The sequence below is a fragment of the Botrytis sinoallii genome (genome assembly GCF_014898435.1).
Source record: "Botrytis sinoallii strain Bc 23 chromosome Unknown BSIN_030, whole genome shotgun sequence".
Lineage (NCBI taxonomy): Eukaryota > Fungi > Ascomycota > Leotiomycetes > Helotiales > Sclerotiniaceae > Botrytis > Botrytis sinoallii.
Window position 1 is genome coordinate 518,527 of NW_024066057.1, and position 17,535 is coordinate 536,061.

Below are 17,535 nucleotides of genomic sequence, written 5' to 3' on the forward strand. Positions count from 1 at the left end.
ACCGGGAGTATGTCCACATCCGGCAAAACCAAGGCTGATGAATATCCAAGCCGATATATCACCTTCGCTTCTCCTTCCTATTACATTCAAGCCGATTTGAGACCCGCTTACAATCTATTGTCTCCGAGATTTATCATCCACACGGTACTTCTACAACGTGAAGAATCACCACGTTTTTTCTCGGTCTTGTGTTTCCTCTTGTAGAATGTAGTAGGTAATACATGGGAATACTTATCACGAGTGATAAATGCCAATCTTCAACGACCAATGGAAACGTGCCCAGAGAAGTTTTTCCGATTGGGGATATATCCAAGCGGGTATTTATCATGAATATGGAATCCGGATAGTGATGAACTTTGAATAGTGAGCGGCTGGGTCTGTGTTCTTAATCGGTATCCCCAGATCAATCCAGGGTATAGATACCGAAGATTAGAAATGTAGTTATATGAATCCTCCATATTCTTTCCTGTTGGCTGCAGAAGTCCTTCTTACATTCGTCGATCATTCTCTTTCTTCTCAATTGCAAGGGATATCCAGACATATTTCATCATGGTTGCCTTCTCAAGATCACTACAACTTTCCCTTTCGGTTTTGGCATCTACAGTCGTTGCCATCCCTACACCATCACAGCTTGAATCTCGGGCCGTCATCAATTCCGATGCCGTTGTGGGATTTCCCGAAACCGTTCCCAGCGGGACAGTAGGAACAGTTTATGAGACATATCAACCATATCTTAAGATAGTCAATGGCTGCGTACCATTCCCTGCAGTCGATGCATCGGGTAACACAGGGTATGTTCTTATAGTTTTCTCTTCCGCACCATTTTCATCAAGTCTCTAACATTTCTTAGTGGTGGTTTGTCACCAACTGGCAGTAGCAATGGTGAATGCAGCAGTAGTACCGGTCAAGTATACGTCCGAGGAGCACAAAGCGGATCATACTACGGTATCATGTACTCCTGGTAAGTTCTCTCTAGCTCGCCCTTAAAGATCTAAACTAACACAATCCTAGGTACATGCCAAAAGATGAGCCCTCAGCCGGTCTTGGTCACCGTCACGACTGGGAAGGTGTAATCGTCTGGCTTTCCAGCTCAACCGCCACAACCGCCAGCAACATCGTAGCCGTCTGTCCTTCCGCCCATGGAGGCTGGGATTGTTCCACCGATGGTTATTCCCTTTCCGGTACCAGCCCTCTCATCAAGTACGAAAGCATCTGGCCTATCGATCATTCAATGGGCCTTACTAGTACTGTTGGCGGACAACAACCTATGATTGCCTGGGAATCTTTACCTACTGCTGCTCAAACTGCTCTTGAGTCGACTGATTTCGGCGCTGCGAACGTTCCATTCATTCCATCTGCTTTCGCAAACAATCTTGCAGCAGCTACTTTCTAGACTGGATGTCTTGACTTATGAATAATGGGGGCTATACTCTGGGAGTATTCTGGCTTTTCCCTGTGTAATGTTTGATGTTTGATATTTGATGAAGGCGTTGGCATGTAATCACGTCACTTCAATTTAATGAAAAGTTTATTGTCTAACCCATGCTCATCATGGTGGTCTTATGTGATTATAGGGCTCAAGGTTGCAGCTAACTCTTAGATTACTACAATAATTGGAAGGAATAGCGGCATGTGACGGGAAGAAATCCCGATTCCCATATGATCATCCATCGAACGAATATATCTGAACCTTACACCACTCTTCAATGTCTCAAGTTGAACTCGAAAATTGACAGTTTCTCATATCCCACTTGACATTTCAAAATCATTCAACCCCCCAAAGTTCAAGCTTACCGTGGAATCTAGTGTTCTATCAAGTGCTCAAATTTCTCCGTCTATCACGTGAGTGGCCGTTCATGCCAGGAGCGATTCGGATATCTCACTAGGTTCTCTCCCAAAACTGCTATTCCATCGACTGGCGCATCGAGCGCATTAAAGCAAAGGAAACAAAATTTGAGATAAGCTCGCATTGAAATCATAAAAAAAATACGAATACAGAACATGAAAAATAGGAAACAAGATTATTAGAACCGAAGCGAAGCAAAATGAAGCGATACCAAAGCCTACCATCTCTCTGTCTTTTCAGCTATACACCGTTTCACCCCTACTATCAGAAAACAAAAACAAAAACTCTTTCCATTCAAAAGAAAGCCCGTATCTCCCATCCTCACGCCAGCTAGATTGTTGAGTCTTCGTCCCCTCCCTATCCCCCTCACCACCAGCAAACCCTTTCCTATTAACCGAACTCCAGGATGCCTCTCTCCCACTTTCAGAACGAAAGTTTCTCAACCTCTGTTCTCTCAGCGCCTCTTCCTTTTGTGCGCTTTTCGATGCATGGTTTTGCTCTTTATTGAATCTAGCATTTTGGATTAGCCCCATTGCCAGGAAAATAGGTGATGGATTGCATAACAGGAAGTAGTAGGAAAGAAGGGAAAGAGAAAGTACATACTCAGTCACGCTACCATCCACAGCTGTTGCGGACCAGCTTTTCGAGTAGATGCTTCCTGGCATGTTTGGGAGGGTTTGATATCTTTTTCCTGGGTAGGAATGTGAGGACAAAGTGCGAGTGTTAGGATGATGGTCGAAAACTGATCTGTCTTTGTATACTACAGGTACAAGACAGCAAATATAGCGGGAAGAGAATGTGTGGGTGGGCAAGGTAAAAGAAAAAGTGAAAGTAGAGGCAGACAGTGAAGAATCGGAAGGGCTATGGGGTGAAGAAGAGCGTCAATACAGAAGACCTTGGTGAGAAGGCCAAAGAAGAAGAAAGAGAATTGGAGATAAAGATGCTTAGATTTAAACAGGAAACAGGAAACTTGTACAGAAGAACAGAGAGGAAAGGTAAGAAATGCAATGGCAAATACCTGTTTATATGAGATTCTTATATTCCGTTGCCTTATTTCATTGATCTAAGAACAGCAATTCACACACACATACCTTCATCAGGTGTGAGAAGCAACTAAAATGAGATTTGGCGACCGCAATGACAAAAGAGAATTTTTTACCGCCGGTTTTCAATCGAAAGAACCGTTACCGAATGGAATTCAAACCGGCGACACCAGCAAGCTCCCAATACTAATTCAATCAGTCAATGTCAGAAAAGAAAACAAACAATCATTCACAAATCACCATTCACAAGTAATGAAATTTGTATGCACACCCTCAATATTGTGTACCGTTGGCTTGTCATTTATTAGTCACCACTATTCCGGTGATAAGCAGCGGTTACACTATCAAGCGCGGTTGCGACACACACCACATAAGCTCACAACATGAAATCCCAATTATTCCACGATCGTGCTTGTTATTGGCAGTTTTCGATGACCGTAGCCGCAGCCGTACATCACGAACCCTGCCCATCTCGAGCCTCTATCTGCAGCCTGACACATCAAATATGATGGATTATCGGAAACGCGTACGATGAATTAAGTGCCCAGTAGTGGTTGATCATGATGACGGATCGTGATCGAAAGAGGAAAGGATACCTAGATAGACAGACTATCGTTTGACTTAGTGAGAGTCACCTTGGATGTAAGCGGCTATTTCTGGGATCGCGTACTGCGCTTCCGTATTTTGATCGACCTTACTGAAAACCATAAAACAGATTCATGTACACGAATATATGCGACGTTCAAACCACCGGGGCTACCAGAATCAGTCATATTATTGGTGTATAGTGGATGTAAACGTAGAGTCCAATTGAAAATGATCTTGTATAGTCGATTCGAATTAAATGGTTGTCCGAAATCGTCCGGTAATTTAAGACTTCCGCAATTTCATCGAATCCTCTTGGAAACGGACCTGCTTCTTAACAGAGTTTAGTGCCGTTGGAGATTCCTTGATCCTTTTATCTTCCACTGCCTGTACACCATGTACAGACCTCATGTGCGTATTCAAAATGTTATCATCTGAATATAAAAGTCCACAAGCAATACACTTCAAACCATTTGTATGAAAAGAGGTCAGATGGCGATAAAGATAGTCCCGAAAAGCATACTTTTTGGTGCAAAGCGAACATCCGAATGGCTCCCCTTCTGTTTTATGTATACCTCTCATATGTCGCTCCAGATTTTTCTTACTAAATTCTTGATGACAAATCGAACAACTGCATTTATCAGACGGATCTTCTCCAACACCCATTTTGTTACCGGAATCAGAAAGAGATTGCGAAGCTTCGATAGGCTTGGTTTTGGAGCGTTCGGAGGTGCTTGGAAAGTTTGAAGCCAGCGACTCGGATCGTGGATTTGTATCTTTATTTTCGCTCAATGGGATATCCCTCTTTGAATGCTTAGGAATGACAAACTGTCTCTGTTAGTATATAAGCCTGCCTTTCATTCAAAGAACCACTTACATGTGATTTTGATTTCTTCCGCGACTGAGAGACAATCGAAGCATCTGCAGGTTCATCCCGTTTACGCTTTTCGCTGACCGCTGAGCTAAGTAGAGAGATAGAGGTTTGAGGGACTGATGGCAGTTTTCTGGCCGGATTCACAACAGCAAGTACTGCTGGTGGTGATTCTGGGTCATCTCTGGCAGATTTCGCGATAAGTGGCCCTTGTTCCTCTCTTTGATTGCTATTGTTTAATGCAACTGGAAAAAACGGATTTTTCAAGGCTTTCTTGATAGGTGAAATCTTATTTGAGGATTGCTCGATTCTCGAGTTTGAGCTTCTTCGAAGTAATGGATGTGGATTTTCAATGATGCCTTCATCGATAGTATCGGCAAGCAAAGATTCAACCACTGCTCTAGCATCGGGATACTCGACACATAAACGGAAAAGTATCTTACCGAGCTGGTCGCCACTAGATGATGTGATGGCGTCTGCTAGGGGGCGAAAGAATCGTCGCTTGTCGGGTTCGATTGATATGAGTATAGTAGATGATTGTGAAAGCTCGTCCTTCCTCAGAGGTTTTGGATTGGTCGAAGGTCCACTTTGGGGTTCATGATCAATTCCAAATGGCTTTTGAGGCGAGGCTGTATTGGCGGATGTCTCATTGTCTGAATCAGAATTGATGTTTGATTCAAATTCGCCATCATGTCCTTCCTTGGCTGTGACATATTTTGCGTCCCGAGCCGGCGGTACCATAGGTCTAGCTGCTTCCAAAGCTTTGAGTTTTTCAGCCTTCTTCTGTTGTAACAGAAATTTAATATCAAGGTCAGCCATTGTGGCTTGATACAGATCTTTAATTTCCACCTGATTTGACAACTCGAAAGATCGACAACAAAATGTGATGGATCAAAGAACAACTTCGAAGTCGAAGGATGATTTGTACATGAGTTAAGGCCTTAAGAAGAAGAACTAAGGGCAACAGAAGGACGATTCGTGGATATTCTGAGGATTTCACGATCGTTCAAATGTTTGGAATGAATTGGACAAACGAGTGATGAGAAGAAGAACCGATGCGCACGATAAAACTTTTGAGCCAAATTCAATTGAATCCAATAAATGAAGAATAGTAGAATATGGGGAATTGCGATACTTAGTGAGTGGGAAAAGAAACCAACACGTTGGTTGCCTCTCTTATCACTCTGAAACCTTGATAACAACAAAAGAAATTATTTCATGTGGGTGAGGTGGGATTGTCATCGCGCTCGCGAGTTCAAGAAGAAAAAAAAACGCGATGTTAACTGTCAAATTCTAAAAGAAATATCCATGAAAACACGTGGTCACGAGATCTTTGGTCAGATGATATTAAGAATTGAGTTGGTCGTTCCTTCACTTATGTTCTTTGAAAAACTGTTTGCCTGATTTATTGTTCAAGATACCTAGATTCAAACATTCAAATGTCTCAAAAGAAGACTTGTAGGTCATTTTGACCAGTCCTAGCGGAAAACAAAGCATTTGAAATATCATTTCCACTGATACTTGGGGGAATACTCGATGCGTGTCTCCTTCCTCCATTCATGTCGAGAATGTCTATTATAATGTTGTATGCCACACTCTACATACATATTTTGATCGTAGAATATTGTCTCGATGCATCTCACGGAAATCATGGGCTGAAAGCTATCTTTCGGGCAAAGAAATCTTATCTTTACGCCCTTACATATATTCAGATGTTCCAAGTATTCTTTTATTGGTGGCGCGATTGAGAAAAAACAAATCCTCTACTCAAATCTTTTTTTTGAGACCTGCTTATCGACTATTCTGTATGTCTTACTAACAACTCCTGTGTTCCTTCCTCGAAAGCCTGCATCACTCTATTCTTGTTTGCGCTTTCTTTCCATGATCGATATTCCTCGGCCATCTTTCTCCAAGCTGGTCTGAATCAACTTCATTTGCCTGTATCTTTTTTAAGAAACATACGGGCTTTCTCTTGCCCCTTGGTGGCTTCAAGAATTTTCCCGAGCTTTCAATTGTTTAGTATTTCAATACTCTCTGCCTTGCTCCATTTCTTACTCCTCCTTCATTCTCATCATTAATTGTCCATCTTTTGCATTTAAACCCTCCATCCTTCTGGAGGTTCGTCAACGCCATCCTTTAAGCATCAATCGTTCTGCTCAAAGCAATCATGGCACCACATTCGTTAAGAGATTCGTTATTCTTTGCTGCCACATTTGGTGTTGCAAGTGCAAGCATCAAATTAGAGGGTCGTAATCCTCAACACTTGGATCTTGCACCCCGTCAGGCAAATTGTCCACCTCCAGTGACAGTCACTGTTTATCCAAGTTTTTGCTCAGCTGCGCCATCGTCCACTGTTGCATCATCTTCAGCTTTCCCTACATCCAGTGCAGGACCTGAATCGATAACCACTACCGCACCAATTGTCTCCAGCCAATCGACTTCGAATCCTGCTACGACTAGCAGTGCCTCAGAGCCAACTTCTTCCGGTAGTAATCCTCCAGAATCTACGTCGATTCCCGGTAGTTCAGGAAGCCCCTCTTCATCAATTGGTCCTGTCTCGTCCCAAGGAAGTGTGCTTCCAACTCTTCCGAGCTCCGCAGTTGTATCAAGCCTCTCATCGATACTTCCTTCTTCGGTACTCCCCACTTTCAGTATTTCGGAGTCGCAATTATCCTCAATATATATTTCGGTTAGCAGTACTTTATCCTCCGAAGCTGTTCCTACCAGCAGTAATGTTCTCTCCACCGCCCCAGGATCCTCCTCGGCAGCTGCTAGTACGTCAAATCCTGTTAGTGATAGCTCTTCAATCTCCTCTGGGATTGTAGCAACTTCATCAAATGTTCTCTCCTCAATTGTGGCTACTTCTGAATTACCAGTCCAATCTTCAACCGCATTATCGACAGAATTGACTGTTGAGACTTCGACCGCTCTTGAGACATCTTCGCTTCCAGGTAGCACTGCATCACTTTCTACCTTTGTCCCAACTGAATCCTCGGTTGGGACTTCCACTGTTTTCGAGACTTCTTCGCTCCCAGGTAGTACCAGTATATCAATCGAGTCTTCTTCAACTGTAGCTGCTAGCTCTTCCGTGCAAACAATTTCCAGCTCAGCCGTTCTTTCCCAAAGCTCGGCTATCGAAACCGGTGTATCTACTCTGTCATCTGGAATTTCCAGTTCATCGATTCCGTTGATATCATCTTCGTTTATTTCTGAGTCAGCATCAAATTCCGGAAGTTCAGTTATTTCCACGACTGCCACGTACTCGGCATCCGCTTCCAGTAGCCCACCATTATCAGAATCGGCATCTACTTCGGATACCTCGGCAAGTTCTGGATCTGCTTCAGCATCTGCAACTTCTACCCCTCCAGTAGTTTCTACTTCTGCAGTAGAATCTAGCAGTGTTTCTGGAATTGCTAGCTCATCAACTGGTCTAGAATCCAGCTCAAGCGTCCCTACTGTCTCAAGTGCAACCTTGTCCGAAACAGTATCGCCATCTGCTAGCTCAACTGTATCCGAAGAAACCTCATCCGTATCTTCAGCCGCTAGCTCGGCCTTTGAAAGTGGTACATCCTCGGTCTCATCTTACATCGCTATAAGCTCCACGGTCCCAGGATCTTCATCTTCTATTGAATTCAGCTCACAACCAACAGTAACTTTGAGTTCACTTCCAGTAACTTCCGTTTCGAGCTCCGAGTCTACTTTGGCACCTAGTAGCTCGATAATTTCGTTTGTACCAACTTCTACCATTGCTGTATCCAGCGGTGCTGCTTCTTCTGCTGCAATTAGCTCCAGTGCCGTTATATCCTCAACTCCCGCAGCTAGCTCCAGTGCTACCACTACTGGAACATCAATTACTGGACCAACTCAAGTTCCATCCATTGTTACTGCTGCCGGTGTATACGAGGAAATAGGTTGTTTCTTGGATTCTACCTTCGATGGTTTCCCATTGACTCCACCTCCCATGCCTGTCAATAACAACAGTTCTCCAACTGTTACTGACACCCCCGCTAGCTGTGCATTGTTCTGTTTCACTGCGAATAATGGGGGTCCATTCACATACATGGGTATTGAACCAGGTCATTGTTATTGTTCAAATGGATTCAATCTCGGTCAAACAGAAGGTATTTGCAACTTCCCATGTCCAGGTGATCCATCGCAGTCTTGTGGAGGAAATTCACCTGCCAAAAGATTCTCACGACGTAACGGCCCACCTTCAATCGTCGCTTACCAACTTATTCCTGCGGCTGTATCATCTTCCACTATTAGCTCATCGCCAGCTACTTCCTCATCGGTTCAATCTTCCGGAAGTGACATTTCTTCTGTTGCTTCTAGCACGATTCCCGGATCTGCATCAGCTAGTGTCACTTCTTCGGCTGCTCCTTCTTCGATTGCCTCGAGTCAAGGATCTTCTTTACCTTCCGAAGTATCCAGTATTGCCTCCTCAACCGTTCCAAGCCAATCTGCTTCGGCCTCGGCATCCGCTAGCGCAAGCTCTTCTGGAGTTTTATCCAGTATTTTACAGTCCTCTTCTTTGGCATCTCAATCAGCCACAGTTAGCTCCAGCATTCCTCTATCCTCAGAAGTTCCTGGAACAACTTCAAATGTTGGATCCTCAATTGCATCATCTTCGAATGTCGCGTCTTCGACTATAGCGTCCTCCAGCGGTGTAGTCTCATCCAGTGGAACCGCTAGTACTTCTGCAATTTCTAAAACTTCTTCGAACATTCCAACAAGTTCATCTGCCGTTTCTTCTATAGTTTTATCCGGTCAAAGTACTATTGAGCCAACAACTTCAGCTGCTCTTTCCACTGCTATCCCAACCACTTCTGGCTTCTCTTCTGCTGAATCAAGTACTATTCAACCTTCAATATCTTCCAGTGGTGTACCAACCACTGTTGAGTCATCGGTCTCATCCAGTGCTATATCCACATCTGAGCCAGCTCTCACCAGTGTTGTACCAACCAGTAGTGTGGGATCTTCGATCTCATCCAGTGAAATTATCGGCTCGTCAGCACCACCTTCCAGCAATGTTGAACAATCCACCAGCCAAGCTACAAATGCCCCCTCAACTACAGCTGAGCAATCATCAGTTGCCTCATCTGTACTTCCAGAATCTAGCACTATTTCGAATAGTGCTCAGCCAAGTAGCTCTTTAGCATCCACGACTTCCGATTTTTCTTCGATAATCGCCTCAGAATCCAGCACCATCCCAAGTACCGTGCTCCCCACCACTTCAGCTGCTTCCATCACCTCCGAATCTTCTTTAGTCCTTAGCTCAGAATCCAGTACCATCCCAAGTACTGTGCTCCCCACCACTTCAGCCGCTTCCACCACTGAAATTCAAAGCTCTTCCACTACCTCTGAGCTTCCCAGCAGTACATTATTCTCCTCCTCGGCCGAGTCCTCCTCAATTCTACCAACTTCCTCTGCTGCTCCATCTTCATTCTCTACCCGTACTTCCTCAAGTTCGAGTTCTAGCACCACTTCCACTTGCCCAGCGGCAACAATCACAAATGGTGGATTTGAATCCGGATCTTTGTCTCCATGGGCACCTAGAAGTGATGGTATTGCCAACGCCAAGAGTAACGTTGTTATCAACAACCCTGCAGTTGCTCATACTGGTAACTCTTACCTGTAAGTATTCCCTTCCTCTTCTCCTGTCCTCATTCATCTCTTCCAGGAAACCCCAAACTGACATTCACCCCCTAGCCAAATAACCATGACTCAAGACTTCTTGTCTCTCATCCAACAAACCACCACCATCTGTCCCACCACCAAGTCCCTCACCGTCACAGCCTGGGGTCAAGCTGCCAAGTCCCGCGACTGCTGGCTCCAAATCTGTGTTAACAAAGATAGTTATTGCTCCGTTCCCACCCCTCTCAAGAAGGGTAAATGGAAGAAGAACACACTCGTCTACAAACCCAAGAAGAACTTGGTTGGCAAGACAGATGCCAAGGTACAGATTTATACCGAGTGTAGAGGAGAGAGCGATGGTATGGTATTGGTTGACGATGTGGTCATCACCAAGACAAAGTTGAGCTCTAGAGAAATGGCGCCACAATTGGCGCCAAGAATGGGGACTTTGAGGATGATTGACGCTTAGGCTTCTCTTCTTCATTTGTTAAGAGGAAATATTCTTGAAATTTAGGCGTGTACGCTAGTGTTGTTGGCGAGGAGAGATTGAGATAATGTGGGGGAAAGGGGAGGATTAGATGCGATTCTTTCATTTTGTTCTTTTAGGTTTTTTTAGATCTTGATTTTGGTTTTGAGTTAAGATTGAAGCTTTTTTCTTGGGGTAGAACTAGGGTTTAGATAAGATAAAGATATGAGAAACAATGTATGAGGAAAATATAACGATGGATTAACGGATGTTTTTTCTTAAGTAGCTTTATGTATTAGTTATGTACGAGGTTTAGATTATATTATATCTTTAAGAGTACCTTAATTTATTTGGAATCAGCTTTGATTTTCACCTTCATTGATTTTTGATTAGATCTCTCGTGCTTGAACATGGTGAACCCGTGGGAGCTTGTGTTTGTGCAATGGAACATGATGCGGGGAATACCCCGCAATTGAGGTTATACCGCCTTAGGGTTTCGCAGCGGCAGAATTAAGCACCGCGACTAAAACTGCAAGGGGCTCGCGTGTCAGTGTCACATCACGTCATTGGTCAGTGCGGGGTCGCGTCTGTTGTTCAATTAAATTTTTTTATTGAACGATTGTTTTATCAGCTCATTCTATTTTCGAACCATTAACCGCACCCATCAAGCCACCCTTGTTCCTATGTTTTATCATTATATCGTTATATCGTTCCTGTTTTTTAATCCAATCCTGTCCTGTCCTTTCCGTTTCCTTTTCCATTGCTGTTTCCAATGCTGTTTCCAAACTCCAAGCTCCAAGCCCTGATATCCCAGCTCTTTCTTCGCGCGTGGTACACTTGATCCAGATATATATAGATAAATGGCATAGCAAGTGCTAGTACAAGTACAAGCACAAGAGTTATTGCCCACCGCCATTGCCGTTGAAAGCCGCATCGAAGTTTTGGATGCTGTTTCTAGCAGCGGCGGTGTAGTACTGGGTGGCTGCTGCCTGATCACCGTTGTACGCAAGGGTAGGCGATGCGTAGGTGGTAGAGTGTTGAGGATTATTGGTGTAGGTTTGGGTGCGGTTGCTTGAGAGGGAGGATTGTTCGGCTGGGGATGTTTGAGTTGTGGAAGTGGAAGAGGAAGGGAGGTTGACACTGTGTTGGAGGTGTATATGTTAGTGCATGTTGTTGGCAGATGTCTGAAAGGGAAGTGCAGGACAGGAGGTGGATGTGATGTGGCTGTTGATTCGGAAAGGTGTTGAAAGAGAAAAGGTAAAGTATGTATGCCAAGGGGGAACGGGATACATGGGTCATGCAAGATGATGACGGGCTGTATGCGGAAAAGAGAGAGATGGCAGAGCAGTTTGCATCAACTGGAGAGACACAACAGAAAGGTAGAAGTAATTGAGGAGAGAGGGTGAGGAACGGGTGTACTAAGTAGTAGTAAAAGGTCCCAGGAAGAGATAGAAGTAGAGAAAGAAGTAGTGGATAGGGAGATACGAATGCATGAAAGAACAGCAATGCTTCAGTATGGAAGTGTGAAGTGTGAAAGCTCAGTGTACAATACGAGAGATGTAGTACGAGCGCAACGGGAAGTGGAATGAGAGACGAGGATTGATTTTGGTGGATTTTTTGAAGAGAGATAACTCATGAAAGTCGGAAAAGAAAAGAGAGGTGGTATTAACTCACTCAAAAGTAATTGAGCCTTGGACGGCAGTGATGGAAGTTTGGCTAGCCATGATGATGGTGTTTCACGGATATTCACGTGATGATGGATGGAACTCGGTGGTCTTGAGGTGGATATGGATATTGTAGAAGGTAATTGAGCTTGAGGATATGAGTTAGGAAAAGATATAATTGCAGCGAAATGGCGAGCTTTATATAATCCACCACCTGCACCAGAAAAGTCGGCACTTATTGTAGGCGAATAAATCAAGTCGGTAGGTATGCAAGCATGCCTACCTACAGTACTTTACCGAGTGTGACCATGGGTAAGTACCTAATCTTAAAGAGTCGCGCTAATTTTATCCTTGCAACCCCCCCAAGGGTTCGACCCATAAAGCAGCGATACTGTATCTGGAAATCTTTCTTCTAAATCTAATATCAAATTGATCAATCGTTCTTTCAGACCAGGACTTTGACAAAGTTGAGGAGTAAATTCATATTGAGTTAATAATCTTATCAATATACATCTAGATCATTGTTATCAGTACTCTTAATGTTTTTTTCAGGAATAATAAATCTACTAATTCAGAGAATCAGGAGTTGGATAAGAAATCTTGATATTCTATTACAATTGCAATTGAGTAACCGTACATCAAGCAATTGAATTGACGAGGCTTCAAGTCAAATTGTACACTAGTATCAACTTTAAAACCCCAGCGACTTTATAACGCTAACCGAAAGGAATTCAAGTTTATATAATCGAGTACAGCTTTAAGTCCAATAGGAATTTGAAAATTCTGAAAAAGTGAAATAATCTCCTGATCTAGCTCTACAATTTCATATATCAAATGTTCTGAAAAGTTGTATTTTAAAAATATTTTAAAGTCGCTGGGTTTTCAAAGTTGGTGTAGTGTATTAGTTGGGAACCGACTAGAAACCTCTGAACGGGTGGAAGTTTTTGTCTCTCTGTACGACTGGGTATGGACTCTTTAAGCGGCGTGACATAATTCTAGTAACAGAACCCCGGTATTTAGAGGCTCATCCCGTTATGGCACCAGATTCTGGGGGCGAAGCAGGGGTTGGGCACACCCTAGATGACACTGTCATTTCTGTTCATTGTTCATCAGCATCCTCAAGATCAAGATCGACGGACAAGGGTACAAACTCTAAATGATATTAAAGCTATCAAAAAAAAAAATCCAAGAATTTTACCCGAGTCCGCCGGAGTTTTCGGTGACCTCTTATTGCTTTTTTTTTGATTTAGAAAGTCACATACAGATCATAGAAATTGTGTTACGCGCGAGTTGAACCTATAATCGCAACAAAAATTGGGGTTTTGATTCTAGATCATCAATTATGGTTCATAATTTACGCGACGCTCAAACCCGTAAGGCTACGAGCATCCATGGATGTTATAATTGCAATTGTGAATCTTTTCAGCTGTTAGCTACCCCTGCCCTGCCCTGCCCATGTTCTAGTCACTAGTATTGCGACCAATCATTTGTTCTTTCCACGACTCTAGGGTTAGATAAGGTGTTTCTCATCGTGTTAAGTTCTGCCACGCAACGGTTCCCAGACTTCGAGAAGCTCTCGAAGACTTGTCTGAGATCGTGTGGCTCTATTGACTACATAGCTCCACAAAATGATGCCACGACTTTTATAGGTTCTCTAAAGTTGGTTTATTCTTGTTACTTTTGGAGCCCAGTAAATCCGCAACAGAGATTGTTGATCTTCACATAAGGTTTCGCTGTCCCGGCGACATTTCATCCCTCATATACATTTGAACCACGCACAGATACAAAATTGCTATTTAATACTTGAGATGAGATTTGCAAAGACGCAGTGAAAGCTCTAGATTCTTTTAAGGAAGACTTACAAGAAATTATTTCGATACGACTTCTGTCGATAAATTGATCCTACCAGGTTACCAAATCAGTGTCAGATGGTAATAAGTACCTAGGCACGGGTCGTTAGATCTGCTGATAAGGAGAAATGTATTGCCGGTATCCGATGGTCCCTGGTCGTCGGGTAAGAGACGTAGCTTCCGTGAGTCGGAAATTGCGGGTCCTAGACAGGTACCCGTGAGTGGAACTGACGTTTCAATAACAGGCTCTACGTAACCGAAAAAAGCGGCGGAAATTGAGTACCCTTTCAAAGATCTTTTTTAATAGATTATAAATTCTTTTCAAATTAAATATTGAAATTTGAAAAAAGCAAACGAAAATTTGAGTCTTTTTCGTATTGATATTGAGTGTTTTTATTATTTAATATTAAATCGAAAAAATATCTTAGTTGTTAAAGTTCTTTTGAATGATGGTCAATTTCCGCCGCTTTTTTCGGTTATGTAGAGACAGACAGGCTTGCTTGCATTCGCCGTCGCTTGTAAATGTTACTCCCAAACTTAGTTCATGCAGGGATTGTCTTTTAGACAAGTATGAGAGAATACTTAACTGCTTCCCATGAGAATTTTACAAATTGGATTATTTAAATTGTGGTACTAATAATAGAGATTCAAATTGTCTAACGTTTTCTTTCTGTCCATGGGCCAACTAAGATTCTGCACATAAAAAATGTTTTCTAGGGCAATATTATTGGTGGCCGCGAATGCAATTCAGCTGCTTCGTCGGTAAATTCACGACAAATATTGAGTTTCACACTGAAAACAATAAGTTTCTGACTACTCATAATATTTTCGCGACAGTTATTTTGCAAAAAGACTTTTATGAGAATTATGCGCCCTTTAAAGCATTTACATAGCCACTGAATCATCTGACATTTTGCCTTGGGCCTCGTTGGCATTTACGTCGGCCTAAGTTGCAACTTGGCAGTATATGCTTTACTTCTATTTTACCTCAACTTTCACTCTATCTAGTTTCAAATAAACATCTTCGATGAGGCCGACTATCTTCTCTTTTCTCAAGTGCTGATTTCTTTATTATTATTTCTTAGAAAATTTCACTTCAAGTACTAAACCATGAATAGCAATAATATTCAGTCTCAAATATCCCAAATGAGAAAAAGAAGACGCTTAGGCAAATGCGGACTTGGAGAGTGATCTAAGCTTGCACAGGCGGCCAGCTGATGAATAAACTCTTCCCTCTTGGTTTCTTGGAGTCATGGAAATCCCGAATCTACAACATGTTCTAGATTTTCAGTCACCTCGGGTTCTACAAAGACTTCAAAACATAGGCGGATCTAATTGCCACAAGTAGCCTCATTGGTGTTTACTGCGTCTTTGATTATCAGACGATAAGCTACCAACATCAAAGTCCTGTCCATGAATACTGTATGCACCTAGGTATATCGGTAGGTAGTTAAACGTCTTTCGGCAACCTGATTGATTTTGGCGAATTTGTTCTTCACGGAAAGATTCTCATGCAGAAATTTTCTGTCATTTAAGTCAAGTGAGTGGTTGTCAGATGTGATCCTTGTACTGAGGCTTCATCCGATGTTTCAAGTGAGGTTGCACCTCTCCAAACCACGCGTGTCTGTTTTTCTTTCCGCAGTGCTTGCGTCCCGGAGTAAAAATCTCCTAATAGTGGTATATAACTCTTTCAGTCATGAGTCACCAGCAATGTCGCCGATCTGGACAAAGTTTTGAGCGGTATGTAAGTATTTGTTATGAAGACATTTGGAACCCAGTTCTTTGGTTGTACAATGAGGACTCCGATGCCACGGTTTATTGGTATTCAAACACTGTTGGAAAATTTTCTTCGCTTCACATGATCTCGGGCATTGGCCGATGCTGTGGTCACACTCGAATTGTATCTTCCCATCAATTCTTCTGCACCTGCAGCCTTACCGTCAGGCAAAAATAACTCGACCCCATTCAAAATACAGGACTTGTCACACCCGCTGTTTCGGCGACTTGGCTTTTGACGCAGAATTTTACAAGGAGGAGCCGAGATACTTTCCCCTGTTTTCTTTTAAACTGTATTTTGAGGCCGATGAGTACTGTATTATAAGTATTTTGTGAATTGCAGGAATGATAAATGTATCCAATTTCTAATGCAGTAGTAGTCTGAAGCTATGGAGAGAAGGTCGGGTTTCCGACAATTATTCTGATCATTTCTTGCTCGGTTGTTGTATGAGAAGCGATCGTTTTATCTTTTGTTTCGAAAGTCCATACAGGTATCCACTTGAAACATATTGCATGAGTAGATATAAGATGAAATGACTAGTCCATATAGAGCATTCAGAAATCGAAGGGACTTGTTAATTGATATATATTACGCTTCCTTTGTTCATCTGAAGATAATGATTGTCTATCTCTTGAGTAACCTCTCCAAGTACATGCCAAGTAGCCATCACTATTCTAGCATCGTGCATATTCAAGAAGGCCCTATTTCTACCTCTCATAGAGTCTCACTCAATTTAGAGCCATTGCGACTATTTTTAAGTGTATTGTAAAATTTTATCATAATTAAGAACAAATCTATATCCAATCAGAATACCAAAAAGATTCCGTTACTGCCTCTCGTCAAGCCCACTTGTCTCTGAACCAATCCAAGATATTTCACTACATATTCCGTGTATCCAACTTTGCTTTAGCTCTTCCTTAAGTTCCAACACAATGAGATATCCAGTTTTTGTCTTGCATGGAATATACCCAGGAACTATATCGATATCCTCTAGCTACTACTTCCATTATCATTGTTGTGGTGAAAGGTCGCATCGAAGTCGTGCAACTTGTTCTTCATTCTCGGCACAGAAATGGCGACAGTCTTGGCCTCAGTTTTGGGATGTTGACTGATCGTTGCATGAGGAACAGGATAATCGAGGTCTGTGAGGTAGGAGCTAACGCGGCTTGCGGGGAGATAGGTGGGCTCGGTATGGGTAGTGTTGGCAGTGACGTTGAGACTAAGAAGAAACATTTGTTAAATGATGAAGCTCAGAATAGAAATTGATAATACCACTGCGCATAACTGTTACTTTAACTTGTAGCAGGAAGTGGCATAACACGGGAAGGTATAGAGTAAGTCAAGCGGAAACGACAAGCCAGTCACTTGAGACTAGTTCTGGAGCTAAATCCAGCACCATGGGAATGTGAACTCACTTGGATGAGACGGAGCCTCTAACGAGTACCGCAGGACTCTTAGAAAGATTTGACATGATGATCTAGTAATGTATGCTTGGTATATGTAGCTCCAGATGTTCCATGTGGTCTCGCAATATAACAATATTAGGAAACTTGTGGGTGAAGAGAATATCATCTTGGAGATAAGAAAGACTATTTATATGATAATCTTCGTTCTAGGGAGCCTAGTTGTTCAACATGCTTCAACAGTCGATCTGTTTTCTTCTGGTGGTGTTGATGTATGGTGTATGGCATTGATAGTTTTAATGGATCGTACGAGAGGGTGATAATATGCAAGTTGCTACTTCGAGATGCATCCATACGCCTCTGAACTGCAGAATTGGCAACGGATATGGTACATGG

General features: G+C 42.7%; 5 protein-coding genes across 5 annotated transcripts; 2 read left to right on the forward strand and 3 right to left on the reverse strand.

Annotated features, from left to right (window-relative positions):
- Positions 1–549: 549 nt before the first annotated feature.
- On the forward strand, positions 550–1,393 carry EAF02_011225 (uncharacterized protein; the record flags this gene model as incomplete). Its single annotated transcript, XM_038907271.1, has 3 exons — positions 550–791; positions 851–961; positions 1,012–1,393. 3 exons carry the CDS (start codon positions 550–552, stop codon positions 1,391–1,393), a joined length of 735 nt encoding a protein of 244 aa, XP_038753015.1.
- An 870-nt stretch (positions 1,394–2,263) lies between these two features.
- On the reverse strand, positions 2,264–5,164 carry EAF02_011226 (uncharacterized protein; the record flags this gene model as incomplete). The annotated part of the gene is made up of 7 exons (XM_038907272.1): positions 2,264–2,356; positions 2,450–2,707; positions 2,865–3,075; positions 3,161–3,203; positions 3,257–3,529; positions 3,603–4,302; positions 4,352–5,164. 2 exons carry the CDS (start codon positions 5,162–5,164, stop codon positions 3,760–3,762), a joined length of 1,356 nt encoding a protein of 451 aa, XP_038753016.1. The 3' UTR covers positions 2,264–2,356; positions 2,450–2,707; positions 2,865–3,075; positions 3,161–3,203; positions 3,257–3,529; positions 3,603–3,759.
- Positions 5,165–8,306: 3,142 nt separating this feature from the next.
- On the forward strand, positions 8,307–10,448 carry EAF02_011227 (uncharacterized protein; the record flags this gene model as incomplete). Its single annotated transcript, XM_038907273.1, has 2 exons — positions 8,307–9,979; positions 10,055–10,448. The coding sequence occupies 2 exons, from the start codon at positions 8,307–8,309 to the stop codon at positions 10,446–10,448; spliced, it is 2,067 nt and encodes a 688-aa protein (XP_038753017.1).
- An 896-nt stretch (positions 10,449–11,344) lies between these two features.
- On the reverse strand, positions 11,345–12,169 carry EAF02_011228 (uncharacterized protein; the record flags this gene model as incomplete). Its single annotated transcript, XM_038907274.1, has 2 exons — positions 11,345–11,585; positions 12,120–12,169. 2 exons carry the CDS (start codon positions 12,167–12,169, stop codon positions 11,345–11,347), a joined length of 291 nt encoding a protein of 96 aa, XP_038753018.1.
- A 4,557-nt stretch (positions 12,170–16,726) lies between these two features.
- On the reverse strand, positions 16,727–17,207 carry EAF02_011229 (uncharacterized protein; the record flags this gene model as incomplete). Its single annotated transcript, XM_038907275.1, has 2 exons — positions 16,727–16,955; positions 17,152–17,207. The coding sequence occupies 2 exons, from the start codon at positions 17,205–17,207 to the stop codon at positions 16,727–16,729; spliced, it is 285 nt and encodes a 94-aa protein (XP_038753019.1).
- Positions 17,208–17,535: the final 328 nt, after the last annotated feature.